This window comes from Rhineura floridana, chromosome 15 (genome assembly GCF_030035675.1).
Source record: "Rhineura floridana isolate rRhiFlo1 chromosome 15, rRhiFlo1.hap2, whole genome shotgun sequence".
Taxonomy (NCBI): Eukaryota; Metazoa; Chordata; class Lepidosauria; order Squamata; family Rhineuridae; genus Rhineura; species Rhineura floridana.
The window spans coordinates 8,233,945-8,248,882 of NC_084494.1; the positions used below are offsets into that span (position 1 = coordinate 8,233,945).

General features: G+C 38.5%; 1 protein-coding gene across 2 annotated transcripts in view; it reads left to right on the forward strand.

Moving 5' to 3' along the window:
* Nucleotides 1-14,938, forward strand: part of COL9A2 (collagen type IX alpha 2 chain) — an 85,295-nt gene that overhangs the window by 42,669 nt on the left and 27,688 nt on the right. For both annotated transcript variants that reach the window (XM_061597573.1, XM_061597574.1), the window contains 4 exons: nt 5,676-5,729; nt 6,026-6,079; nt 7,418-7,471; nt 14,870-14,914. In XM_061597573.1, coding sequence (XP_061453557.1) covers nt 5,676-5,729; nt 6,026-6,079; nt 7,418-7,471; nt 14,870-14,914 — 207 coding nt within the window. The remainder of the gene's footprint in view (nt 1-5,675; nt 5,730-6,025; nt 6,080-7,417; nt 7,472-14,869; nt 14,915-14,938) is intronic.

Sequence of the window (14,938 nt, forward strand, 5' to 3'; positions counted from 1 at the left end):
ACAACCCCCACCCCAATTTCATTAATTTATGTATTATATATTTTAATTATATTCCACCTTCCTCTAAGGAGCTCACAGTAGCCGAGTATGTAGTTCTTCCCCCTTTTATCCTCATGAGAACTCTGCGAGGTAGGTTGGGTTGGTGGATCAACATGAGTTATGCACCTGAGGGAGGATTTAAACATGGTTCGTTTGGGTTCTCATCCAGCACTTAAGTACTATATACCATGATGGATCTCAAACGCCATTTAATTAAACCCCTTTGGCCCTATCCCTGGCCTTCAAAACACAATTTCAATAGAAGGGATCTTACTCTGCTACAAGAAGACACTTGGATTTGGGCTTTGGTAAGCCGAATGGGAGGATCATCCATAGAAAGGCATGTCTGAATGCTCTGTTGGCCTCATTTGGGGCACAGATGGTTAAGAGGCTATTCTTGGTTTGCGTAAAGGTTGTAACAGAACACAAGAGTTCAGGAGGTCGCTTGGTGATGGTGAGCCCAGGCCATTTTACCACTTTGTAAGTCTCCACCAGCACTGCCAGCACTGGAACAATAGTGTAACATGCTCCCGACACACCACCCCTATCAGAAGGCAAATAGTTTCAGTATTACAAAGGGTAACCCCTCATAAGGTGCATCTCTTTATTTATTTATTAAATTTACATCCTACCCTTCCTCCCTGAAGGAGCCCAGAACGGCAAACAAAAACACTAAAAGCACTCTAAAATGTCAAAAAGACTCTAAAACATTAAAGCAAAACATCTGAAAAACATATTTTTTAAAAAAGTTTTAAAAACACCTTAAAAAAAAAACAGTTCCAGTACAGATGCAGACTGGGATAAGGTCTCTACTTAAAAGGCTTGTTGAAAGAGGAAAGTCTTTAGTAGGTGCTGAAAAGATAACAGAGATATCACCTGTCTAATATTTAAGGGGAGGGAATTCCAAAGAGTAGATGACACCACAGTAAAGATCCGTTTCCTATGTTATGCAGAACAGACCTCCTGATAAGATGGTATCTGCAGGAGGTCCTCACCTGCAGAGCACAGTGATCCACTGGGTATATGTAAGGAGTAAGATGATCTTTCAGGTATCCTGGTCCCAAACTGTGTAGGGCTTTGTACACCTGAACCTGAACCTTGAACTTGGCCTGTTTCTGAATTGCTTCCCATGAAACACAATTAACAATGAAAACATCAACATTCTGCTGATGAGGGTTCAGGAGGGAATGGGACTGTGGTTTGCCAGACATGTGACAGATCACAAGATGCTGGCAATGAATTAAAAAAATTTTTAAAGTTCCCTGGGCTCCTGCTGAGAGGAAGGGCAGGATATAAATAAAATAATAAATAAATAAATAAATAGTGTGTTTCCGTCTTCAAACAATTAAACATTTTAAAAAAGATGTAAATAATTTAATATACTTAATTCAGAATGAGAAAACAAACTTCAGAGATCTCTGGCAATGCATTCAATCTTTTCTTCTAATGCCTCAGATTATCAGCTGAAGGCACCTACGGTAGTTAAATACATTGTAAAAATCATAACCCAGTGTTGCTAATTCAAATTAAGCTATTAAGTATGGGATTTAGAGATGTTATTTTATTCCTTGTTTTTGCAAGGTCATGACTAACTGAAAAAATTATTTGTATTGGTTTTAAAATATTTTTCTTTGTGCTGTATTGTTCCTGCTTTACAGCCCATGATGAAAGCCTAGAAAACATGCAGGCTGAAACACTAGGCTTAAAAAAAATAATTGCCAGCAACTTGTGATTATTCACTTTTCTATTTAGGTTTGTTTGGATGCTCATCATTTTTTTGTGTCTCAACCATGCAACAGGCCACAAAACATGTTTGGTGGGTTGCATTCGGTTTGGAGGGTTACAAGTAGAGTTGCCAGGTCCATGGCCTGAGCCTGAGCCTGTATCTTTAGAAGAGAAAGTCAGCCAAGTGCAGGTGTTCTTGCAACACTGTAATGGGAAAAACCACAAGGTGGAATTCTCCCTTCCCCCTGCACAACTTTTAAAGATACAGAAGACCTCTTGGAGGCTGGGCCTGGCAACCAAGAGGCCTTCTGTATCTTTAAAAGTTGTGCAGGGGGAAGGGAGAATCCCACCTTGTGGTTTTTCCCATTACAGGGTTGCAAGAACACCTGCACTTGGCTGACTTTCCCTTCTAAAGATACAGGATCAGTCTCAGGCCAAGAACCTGGCAACCCTAGTTACAAGTGTGATATAACATGTTAAAAGCATGGGAAGTTGTCTATTTCTGAGTCCCAGGCCACTGGGCCATCTGTCTCAGTACTGGCTACACACTGACTGGTGGTAGCTCTCTCAGACATGTTTTTCCCAGCCCTACCTGGAAATTCCAGGGATTGAACCTGGGACTTTCTGCATGCAAGGCATGGGCTTTGACATTGAGTTGTGTCTCTTCCTCTTAACATTGCTTGCACAGGCAGCAAAAATGTCTCAAACTGGCGCCATAAGTATTTGGTTCCGCTGGGGCTTGCTGGGGTAATGATGGCCATGCCAGGCCCTGGGCAGCTCAAGGTGCACCCTGCTGGCTCAGCTTTGGACGCTGTTGTCTCAGCAAAGGCCCAGAATCATCTGAAGGCTTAAGCCCTTCCCTTCCACTGGTTCCCCCGCCCCAAAATCCCCTGCGGAGAGTAGGGATGGAAGAATCTGTCCATTTCAGCTCTCTCAGTTACTCATTTTTCCATTCATGCATTCAGTTCTCCACATTTCTTCAGGTATTTGTGATTTAAAAAAAAATCCTCATGAAAATTCATCAGTATTTTATTGCGAATTTCTCCCACTAAACACATTTTTGTATGCAGTTTTGACTAACGTACATATTTTTGCAAACGATTTCTCATCTTGTATGTTATTTTCACTGATATATCTAGTTTCATGCACATTTCCCCTAATATCTGCATTTTTGTAAACATTGTTTGGTTTGAGAACTATATTGCAAAATCTGGATAAGTTTTGAAGGATGGCTGTGGTTCAGTTCTCATCTTGTTTTGGAAAATACCAATTTGATTCATTCATCTTTAAATGCGAACCGAATGGAATGTCTCCCCTATCCCTAGCTGAGAGCATCTGAAATCTTTAAAGAGCCCACAGTTGATTCTTCCTGCATGGCTGTGGAGCCGGAGAAGCTACAGGGGAGTCATTTCTACAGTCTGAGGTTGATGGAAGAACTATGCCTTCAGATAGAGATGATGCAGCAGGGGGCTACTGATGGTTTTCTCTCCCTTAGTGGAATGACTTGTGAGTTGTCTGAATCTGAGCCATCCTTGGCATGATGGTGGGACCTGGATGCAGACAACAAGAATAATAGGCACAAAAATTCGTTTGGAACTAGGCCTCTTAGAGGGGGGAAGGCATGTCCAATTCTTCACTTAGAATTAGTTCTGTAAATCTCATTTTTGTAATCTATGCCCCCACCCCTACCCCAAAAACCCTGTGCTGCATCTCAAATTGCTTTTGAAATTCTTCCAAGAACCTGCAGGGAGGAATTCTTTGTCCTGCCCCCCACCCCGCACACCATCGTGATCTTTGAAGAGTGCTGCCCCTTCCCCCTTTATTTGACTGGGGCGGAACTTCAGCAAACTGCAGCTCCCTCCATCATTTGGTTCCCCCAACGACTCGCTCATTAACTCAGCCATCACCAAGACGAATATTCATACTGACTTGCCTTCAGTACAAAAAGGATTAGTGGATTCCAGTCTTCCTGCCGTAGCTGAAGAGGGGAAACCTGAAGTCTTAAATCGTATTAGGAATCCAAAGTTCTCCTTCTCTTGCACACACAGACTCTCTAGGGCCAGCCTAAGATCTTTTGCTGCTTGAGGTGAAGAACAAGATATCACTATCCTCAGTGCTTGTGTGTGTGTGTGTGTGTGTGTGTGTGTGAGGGAGAGAGAGAGAGAGAGATCACACACACAAACACACACACACACACACACAGAGAGAGAGAGAGAGATATGAGGTGCCCAGACTCATACCTTGATAAAACAGCTGTGGGTGTCAGCATAAAATGGTTGCTGGTACTATGTACCAGTGAATACCATCACAAAAAAAGCTCCAGCTCTCCTCTTACTCCAAGTACAAAAGCTGACTGGATTAACAGTTGAATCTTAGGCCACATCTGCACCATACATTTAAAGTACTATTGTTAGGAGACCCATATTCCCTTCACAGAGTTACAATTTCCAGAGTGGTTTAACAATCGATCCCTCTTCCCAGGGGACTCTGGGAATTGTAGCTCTCTCAGGGACATCGGGGTCTTCTAACAACTCTCTGCACCTTAATAAGCTACAGTTCCCAGAATTCTTTGGGGGAAGCCATGACTGTTTAAAGTGGCACGATGCTGCTTTAAATGTAAGGTGCGCATAGGGCCTTACTTTAGTACTGGCAATTGACCAATGTGCCCCACCATAACTGGGGGAGGGGAAGGAGGCTTGCCTTGGGTGGGCAGTGTGCACTTCTGTCTTCCAACACTACACCATTGCTCACTAACCCTCAACTTCTCACTGCTTAATACAAAGGTTGCCAGGGTGGTGCCCCATGGGTACCCTGCAGGCCTTCCCCGGTGCCAACAGCCTCCCCTTCCCCCAGCTGCAATTAGTCCTGGGGAAAAAATGAAATCTGTTGCAGCCAGTAGAGTAGGTCATGATGTGTGCTCAGTTGTGGTGTATGTGTGGTGCCCATGACAGTTTCTCTGGTTTGCAAATACACCCACAACCCGCAAAGCTTGGCAACCCCTATACTAATCGTAGGGCTGGCCCTGAAGGGCTGTCTTGTGTTCCTTCAGTCCTCCCTCCCAGGCTTCTGCCTCTGTGAGGGAATACATGCGTTGGAACTTCTGAAACATTTTTATATTGAAACATTAGAATTGCCTGGATAGATCAGAATAAGATCTATTGAGTCTGGTATTCTGATTCCAACAGAACCACCTGGCTGGATTGGAATAAAATCAGTTTAGTCTGGTATCCTGATTCCAAGAGCAGCCAACAGGAGTCTTCTAGAAGCTACCACAAGGCACGAAAGCGATAGTGATATTTCTTCCTCACTCCTGGTAGGCATATGCAGACGGAGGTTATATTTAGCTAATTGCTATCGGTAGCATTAATTCACAGCTCTGCTTTCTGTTTCCTGTACAACATTCAGTTTCTTGAACCCCAGAGGAAGTGAAAGCCACAGGAGCTTCCCTTCCTTCTTGCAGTCCAAAGCCAACCTCTGATTTTCTCTAGATTAAATATCTTGTACAGCCATACTACCCTGAACATGCCTGTAATCAACTTGAAGGCATAGAGTAGGGCCCCACTCATACAGCGGGTTACGTTCCGGACCCCTGCTGTAAAGTGAAAACCACTGTAAAGTGGAACGCATCGACTAACATTGACCAAAATGGCACCCGACGGCCAAAAAACATCGTAAAAGTGGAACAAGCGCCGTAGGAGCGGGGCCTTTCTGCAATTGACAACCGCTGTATTAGCGGAACGCTGTAAAGCGAAGCGCTGTAAAGTGGGGCCCTACTGTATAACAACAACAACAATCTAGGGGGCAGGGGAGTTACAGTCAGTGTAGACATCGTAGCCAGAGGCTCACTGGGAGCTTTTTGGTTCTCATGTTCTTGGTATATTAACAATGGGTGTTTTTTGGTTACTTTTTAGGGTGCTCGTGGTTTCAGCGGCCCTCAGGGAGGAATGGGGCCGAAGGGGGGACGGGTAAGTATCGCCTTTTTCTGATCTCCGTCTTGGAGTCCAGTGGTGTTTTGGGGAGTAAGATGGAAGGAAGCTTGCTTGATTTCCTAGGTAGGGAAGATCAGCTTCCAAACTGACTGAAAGATGGGATTGCATTCAGTTAAATTTTACTCAGAGTAAACCCATTTAAATGAATGGGCCGATGTAAGCCGTGTCCATTAACTTCAATGGGTCTGCTCTGAGTAGGATTAGCATTGGATGCAACCCATGGCCATTAATAGTAATCCAGAAACAATATTATTTTCCCCCTTTTCTTGTAGGGTCTTCCTGGGATTGATGGTAAAGATGGCACTCCGGGCATTCCTGGGGTGAAGGTAAGAAAATATCTTGAAGAAGTGCAAAGCAAAGATAGTTGAGCATGGAACGCATTCTCCTCTGTTTGCTGGAGAGTGGGGCCAACCCATGACTTCTTTGGAAAACACCAATTGTCCACACACACCCTTCTGCAACATCCCTGTAGAAAAAAAATTATAGGAACTGACTTTGCTGACTTTGAAAGCACCTGGGATCAAAGAGATCACTAGGGGATGGGTGACGAGGCAAAGCCCCTGCACCTGTCCAGTCAGCTGATCTTCCCCCAATATATATTTTCTTTCCTTCAGAAATCTAACGTATGGAACAAAGTTCTCTTCTGTGACTCCTGCCCTCAATATTTTTTGGGGTACTGCTACCCCTTGAGGCCTGCTCCCAGTCTTACTCCCAGTTGGAGACCATGTCACATCTGAATGGTCCTGTGCTACTGAGTTTCCCTCCTGGTTGTGGCTGTTGTGAAGCAACACAGGGCCTGTGTTGCCCTTCTGGTAGTTGTTAGGCTGCACAGATACCATGGAGTTTGTGGTTGCTTGGCAACACCCAAAGTTGCAACTCTCCTACTTTGGTAACAGTTGTGTCCTAGGCCACAAAGGGGCTGTGGGATTATGTCCATTTACTGGTGGCAGCAGTATTGTTATTTTATTTTTCCACATAAATGTGCCCTAAGTGTCTCATGACACAAGAAAAGCAATACAACAATGAAAATACATGTTATTACAATGAAGAGTCTAATACCAATTCAGTTCATACATAATATAACAATCTAAATAAGCAATTCATTTTGGTAGTACTATTACAATATTTTAAAATAATAAGATAGGCATTATTCATAATTAAAACACAATAATTTACATTAAGTAATAATGATGATAAATCAATAATGTTTGTGTAGTGCTTTCAACGGTTCAAAGTGCTTCACATGCATTATCTAGGTGTAATTCTTACAACAATCCTGCAAGGTTAGTCAGTATTACTATCCATCATATTCACAATTGGGGGCGTGAGGCTGAGAGAGAATCACTTGCCTATGGCCGCTTAGCAACTTCATGTCATGGGTGAGATTCAAACCTGAGTTCCAGCACAGTCTTTAGGTTGCAAAGAGATCTTGGTATGAACCTTTGATGGGTGAAATCACAGTGAAATCCTGTGAATCTCCTCCTTGTATAAGTAGTAAAATAATGATCCCCTCTGTGAGCCTGGAGACTCCAGTTGAATTCCTACAATTCTTTAAGTTTAAGGAAAAAATAATCAGCGCTACCACTGTGTCCCATCTAGCTGTCTGTTAATATTCGCTTCATTCTTTCCAGGCTTCCATTAATAGCTGTTCCTCTGTCTCATAGGGAAGTGCAGGGCTACCAGGTCTTCCAGGCCCCCCCGGCCACCGGGGATTAGCAGTAAGTATTATGTCATTTTTTTTTTTTTTTTTTTTTAAGCGTTAAATAATGTCACTTTTTATCATCACAAAAAGAAAGATGACAATGCTGGTATTTTTTACCTGCCCTTCATCAGAAGATCCTAGGGCAGGTTGCAGCAATATAAACAACTTTTAAGAATTTTTTTTTTTTTTATATAGTTTTTATTCAAATTTTTCCAAAAAACAAACAAAACAAAGTAAGAAAAAACATAACAATACTACAACAAAAAATAAAAATAAAATGGTTGACTTCCGATTTGTCACAGATCAGCTATAAGTATATAATATACATCAAACCTGTCCCTTAATATGTACATACAGAATCCCTTTTCTCCATAAGCTGTCTTAATTAATCATCAAATCCCAGTATCATCATTTTATTTTGATCTTTCGACAAAAAGTCTAAGAGAGGCTTCCAATCCTTAAGGAATGTATCTGTCGATTTTTCTCTAAGTAAACACGTCAATTTATCCATTTCTACTAAGTCCATTAATTTCAGTAGCCATTCTTCCATTGTTGGTATTGATTCCATTTTCCACTTTTGTGCATATAATAATCTTGCTGCCGTAATCATATATAATAATATTCTTCCATATTTCTTTTCTATTTGTTTATCCATAAAACCCAGTAAAAAAAATTCTGGTTTTGACTGAATATTTATCTTTAAAATTTTTTGCATCTTCCTACCTATCTGTGCCCAGAATAATTTCGCCTTTTTACATGACCACCACATATGATAAAAAGATCCTTCTTGTTGTTTACATTTCCAACAAACATTAGAGACATTACTATACATTTTTGACAGCTTTTCTGGAGTCATGTACCAACGGTACATCATTTTATAAAAATTTTCTTTAAGATTATAACATAATGTAAATTTCAAGCCTTTTTTCCACATATTTTCCCATTGATCCATTTGTATGTTATGACCAAAATTTTTTGCCCACTTTACCATGCACTCTTTTACTTGTTCTTCCTCCATATCCATTTTCAATAAAAGTTTATACATTTTTGCAATTATGTTTTCATCATTTGTATACAAACCTATTTCAAAATCAGATTTACTTGTTTCGAACCCATACATTTTCTTGTCCATTTTATATCTTTCTAACAATTGTAAATAGGCAAACCAATGAAAACTATATCCTTCCTTTATCAATTGTTCTCTCTCTTTCATTGTGTATTCTCCATGTACATTTTCTAATAGTTCTTGATAAGTTAACCATTTCTCTTTTCCAGACATTTCTCTTCTATAAAACGCTTCTTGACTTGAGACACATAATGGTATTTTCGAATAAAACCTTGGTTTGTATCTATTCCATATTTTCAACAGAGAACGTCTTATAAAATGATTGTTAAAGTCTACGTTTACTTTTACTTTGTCATACCATAGATATCCATGCCATCCCCACTTCAGATTGTGGCCCTCCAAATCCAATAGTCTTTTATTCCTCAATAAGATCCATTCCTTTATCCAGACTAAACAGCAGGCAGCAAAATAAAGTCTCAAATTTGGTAATCCCAGTCCTCCTCTTTCTTTAGCGTCTTGAAGTAATTTAAATTTAACTCTTGGTTTTTTTCCTTGCCATACAAATTTAGAAATATCTTTTTGCCATTGTTTAAAAGGTAAATCAGAGGATATTACAGGTATTGTTTGAAACAGAAACATCATTCTCGGTAATACATTCATTTTTATCACAGATATTCTACCCATTAATGACAGTTGTAGTTTATCCCATCTTAGCAAGTCTTTCTTAATCTCTGTCCATAATTTTTCGTAATTATTATGAAACAGCTTTGAGTTTTTATTTGTCATGATGATGCCTAGATATTTCAACTTTTTTTCTATTGTAAAATCTGTCTTGTCCATTAACTCTTTCTGTTCCCTTAAAGTTAAATTTTTCACCAACATCTTTGTTTTTTGATTGTTGATCTTAAATCCTGCTAACGGTCCAAATTCTTTTAATTTGTCCATCAATATATGAATTCCTTCCAAAGGGTTTTCTAGTACAATTATCAAATCATCAGCAAATGCTCTCAATTTATATTCCTCTTTTTTTATTTTTAATCCCGAAATCCTTTTATCTTGCCTTATATCTCTAAGCAGCACTTCTAAAACCAGAATAAATAAAAGGGGAGATAATGGACATCCCTGTCTTGTACCATTTTGTATTTCACATGAATCCGTTAAGTCTCCATTAACAATTATCTGGGCCTTCTGTGATGTATAAATCGATCTGATCCATTTTATAAAGTTGTCTCCAAAATCCATTTGCTCCAAAACCTGGAACATAAATTTCCAATTCAAATTATCAAATGCTTTTTCAGCATCTAAAAAAATCAAAGCTGCTTGTTTATCATTTCGTTGTTCTAAATATTCCAACACATTCAAAACATTCCTGACGTTGTCACGTAATTGTCTTTTAGGTAAAAACCCTGATTGATCTTCCTGAATAAATTGTTGCAATATTATTTTCAATCTTTCAGCCAAAATCATTGTAAAAATTTTATAGTCATTATTCAGTAGAGATATTGGCCGATAATTTTTTGTTTTAGTTAAATCTTGGTCCTCTTTAGGTATTAATGTTATATTAGCATTTTTCCAACTATCCGGTATCTTTCCCTCTTGCAAAATAGAATTCATTGTAGACTGTAAGGGTAGCAAGAGTTCTTCCTCCAAACATTTATAATACATTGCAGATAGCCCATCTGGTCCTGGCGCCTTTCCTAATTTAATTTTATTTATAGCTTCAGATATCTCTCTTGACGTAATAGGGCCATTAATAACTTGTCTCTGAAAATCTGTAATTTTCGGCAAATTCTGTTTAGATAAATACTCTTCTATTTTTTCAGATGGAATTTCTTGACACTTATACAATGTTGAGTAATATTGATGAAAAATCTTTTTGATTTTTACATTATCTGTCAGCGTCTCATCTCCTTCTTGTATCTTTAAAATAATATTTTTTTGACGTTCTTTTCTTAATTTATATGCTAACCATTTCCCAGGTTTATTTGCAAATTCAAAAGTCCTTTGTTTAGCAAAATTTAATTTCCTTTCAATTTCTCTAACTGTCAACATTGATACTTGCTTCTGTAACATTTTAATTTGATTTACAATAGAAACTTTAGCTGGATTCTTTTTCAATTCTTCCTCTTTTTGTTTTATTTCTTCCAAAATTAATTGCATTTTCTGTTGTTTCTTTTTTTTTAATTCAGAATTACATTTAATAAAGTATCCCCTCATAAATGCCTTACTAGTATCCCAAACAATATTTTCACTTGTTCCTTTATATAAATTATATTCAAAGAACTCCTTTAATTTCTTCTTACATTCTTGTACTACTTTATCATTCTGTAATAAAGATTCATTTAGTCTCCATCTAAATCCAAGATTTTTTTTTTTTAAAGTTAATATCACAGGATTGTGGTCCGAAAAAGTTTTTGGTAATATATCCATTTTAAAAATATCCTTCGCTAAAATTTTTGACATCCAAATCATATCAATCCTCGAAAATGTTTTATGTCTTTCTGAAAAATAAGTAAATTCCTTTGCATTATCATTTATATATCTCCAGGTATCCACCAATTCTAAATGTTCCATGAGTTCAAAACAAATCTTCGGTAATTTACCTTGTGTCTCTTTGATATTTTTTTCAGAAAGCCTATCAATTTTTGGTGAGATTACCCCATTCCAGTCACCCATGACACACCAATGCTCATATGAAAACTCTGACAATTTTTCCATAAGTCCTGTATAAAACCTTGTTTTATCTTCATTGGGGGCATAAATACCCACTATCAAAATGTTTGTACCTTGTAAAGTAATTTCAACCCCCACAAATCTACCACTATCGTCCAATAATACCAATTTAGGAAGCAATTGTGGGTTAATATAGAGAACAACTCCATTTTTTTTTTTTGGTCCAGCTGAAATAAATTCTTCACCCAAATTTTTACAAATCAAATATTTGGAATCTTTCTTCTGAATATGAGTTTCTTGTAGACAAATTATATCCAATTTTAATTTTTTCAAATAATGAAACACTTTCTTTCTCTTCTGCGCCGTGTTGGCTCCATTTATATTCCAAGTTAGGTATTTGTAATCCATCATTAAGCGTGTATTTTAAAATTTGCCTGATGCTCCTTTTGATCCATCATCTTCCTTCCTCTCCTCTGCATATCCTTGTTGACTTTGTTTCCCAGGAACTATATCCATATCTTTGAGTTTATCTTCTTCCATATCTTTTGAAGCTTTTCTCAAGAAGTCCCTTGCTTTTTGAACAGTATTCAGTCTGTATTTCTGTTGTCTGAATGTAAAAATCACTCCTTCTGGAACGTCCCACCTAAATTGAATTTTGCATTGCTTAAGTTTTTCTGTAAGGAAAGCATATTCTTTTCTCTTACGTAAAAGTCTAATAGGAATTTCCTTCATCACCAGTATTTACTTACCATCAATTTTAAAGGTATATTTAAAGTGTTGCTGTAAAACCATATCTCTGGTCGTCTTCTTTACGAAATGAACAAGCACATCTCTTGGAATTTTTTTCATTGTTGCATATCTGGAGTTAATTCTATAAACTTTGTCTATTTCAAATTCCATCCTATCTTCATTCAAGTCCAGAAATTTTACTAAAGCATTAACAATTTTATCTCTAATGTCTTCACCTGTTTCCTCAGGGATTGCACGGAATCTCAAACAATGCTCTTTATTTCTCATTTCAGTCACAGCTAAATAGTCCAAATTTTTTTCTAGTTCCAGATTTAGTATATCTGTTCTATTCTCCAAGGTTTGTACCTTTTCTTTAGTATTTTTTGCATCTTCCTTTATTTGCCCAATTGTCCCTTTAATCTCATCCACTTGTGTTTTAATATAGTCTTTTATATCTGTCAATTCAGTTTTCATTTCCTGTTTCATTTCCTGTTTTATAGCATTAATCCCTTCCATTATTTTTTGAAACATTTCTGGGGGTATATCCTCTTCCTGTGTATCAATAGAACCTCTTCGCCCCTGGGCCTTGGTTGTTTTTTTAGTTGTCATTTTCAAAAAGAGGCCTTTAATTTCTAATATTAATCACTGTTTCAGAACCTAAGGGCAGTCTATTTCTTTTCTTTTTTTCCCTCCACCAAAAAGAAGAGTTAATATTCCAGGCCTATTATTGAAATCCAGCCAGCACAACACAGTCCTTATCTGCTTCCAAGAATGCAAAACAATTCTGGTTGCCAAGACTAAACAATTAGTTGCATATACGAGCAGCGGATTCATCCAACAAGAAATAGTCCAAAGAGAAAAATAGTCCAAAATATAATAATTACCTCTCATCCGTTTTTAAACTTTAAAAGTCCAAATTCAAGCCAGCTTTTTGTCGTAAAAAAAGTATATAAGTTGTTTATATTTTCTTTCTTCCTTAATTATATTTAAAAGAGAAAAAGTATGACTCACCCAGGTTTCTCAATTGCTGATTCATAAACAAATCCCTTTTATTGCAGTAATTTAAGCCGAATGATAAGGTTTAGGCAGAAGTGGGCTCGCTGGTTAAGAACGTTTTTTTTGAGAGAAGAAAAAACGCTTCGCTTTATTCCAGTTCAGCTTGCGTGGAATTCCTGACTCCGTCTTCAGCCGATCGGCTTGCCTTCTTATCTCAGGAATTTCCTGATCAATTCCAGCCGCCGACAGCTCAACGAAGTCTTGTGGAAGATCTGATCGGTTCTCCTATACCTTGGAGAACATTTAAGCCAGTCCAAGATTCCTCTTGGCTGGCTTTTAACCTGAAAAAAGCTTCCTCTGAGGCAGAGCTCCCTCAGAGACAACCACCAGCCAGCACCACTTCCCGGAAGTCAGTATTATGTCATTTTAAAATAATGTTGTTATATCACCTGAAGGTAGGTTAGCAACCTTCCTAGTTTAGAATCAGCCCAGTCAATTTATCCATCGGTGAAAAATGGCTGGTGCTATATTTTGTTTTAAAGAAACAAACAATCTTCTTACCTGTGTAATCATAAAGGTTCTTATTAAAAATGTGTTGGTAACAGTAAAGATTGCAATTTGCCAAAAAATTGGAAATCTAATAGGCAATAATATATTATGGATTGGTTCAGGAAAGCTTTTACTGTAGTTGAAATGTTAAGGTTAATTGGATTAATGCAGCTGCAAATGGGAACTGGGAATTCTCAAGAATTGCCACAGTGATAGGCTGGCTCCTTTTGTTAGATATTAAAGCAATCACTGTAAGGGTCCTTGTGACGCCCTTCCCTGGTTCTCCCTGTCAGGTTCCCACCTGCTTGTGGCTACTGCCTTTCACTAGGCACCACCAGGGACACCACCAGTCCGGACTGCCCTTTATGTGGTTTCTCACTCCGCTCTAGCACAGATCTCACTAGATCCCACTGCTAGGCAACACCACCAGTCACGTCCTGTAACCAATACTCCCAGAGACTTTGCCTGAGTCTCTCTCTAGCTGGTTACTTTTGTGACTGCGTGCTTATGCTGTTCCCAACCCCCTTGTATCTTTATATAAAAAGCATACAACTCTGGGTTGCTCTGGATACTTGACTTGTTACTATTTCTCCCTTCACCGCTGCCACCATTAGATACTGCTTCTGTTCAGCCTTGGTAATTACCTTGCCCTCCCTTCTGGTCTGTATATTCCCCAGCCAAGGATCAGGCCTTTGGTAAACCAAAGAAGTATTTATTTACTAATAACAGGAAATAACCAGATTACTTTAGGAATGTTTCACAAGCGTATGGTTTCATATATGGTTACTCTTTATGTTTCTGTTCATATATATCCTCTTTAAATATCAGCCAAATCCAATCCAAACGTCCCTCAGAACTCTGCCAACCCACTCAACAACCTCTCTCTAACCGACTCTCTCTCCCACCTTCCAACCGACCTCCCTTCATCACTCACAAACCTCCATTTATACCTTCAGCCAGCCAGCCACTCAGCCAATCATCATCCAGCACACTTCAGCTTCTCACCCATGTACTCCCCCTTTCTCTCTCAGTCAATTACCATACATCACCCAATAGACCCGTACTTACCATATTTACAGATGCTAACTTACAGGAACATCACAGTCCTCAGTTAGAGGGACATTTGTTTTCTGTCCAGTAATGTATGATTTAATATTTTTGTTTTTTAAAAATTAAAAACTTTTAACTATGTTTACCATGTGCTGATTGAACTCTGCTTGTAGAACGACCCATGGCTTATCTAGTTCGTGGTAATGCATCACCCATTTTCTCTCAGGAGGAGTTTCTCTCTGGATCTGGATCTTGCAACTAGCACTCCCCAAGCCAGACAAAATGAGAAATATGAGATAATAAATATGAAATTATCATACAATAAAAAACTTTTTTTTTCTTGTTTCATAGGGCTTGCCAGGAACGCCTGGAACCAAAGGTGGCCCAGGACAGAAGGTATGTGCCTTCACTTCATATCAT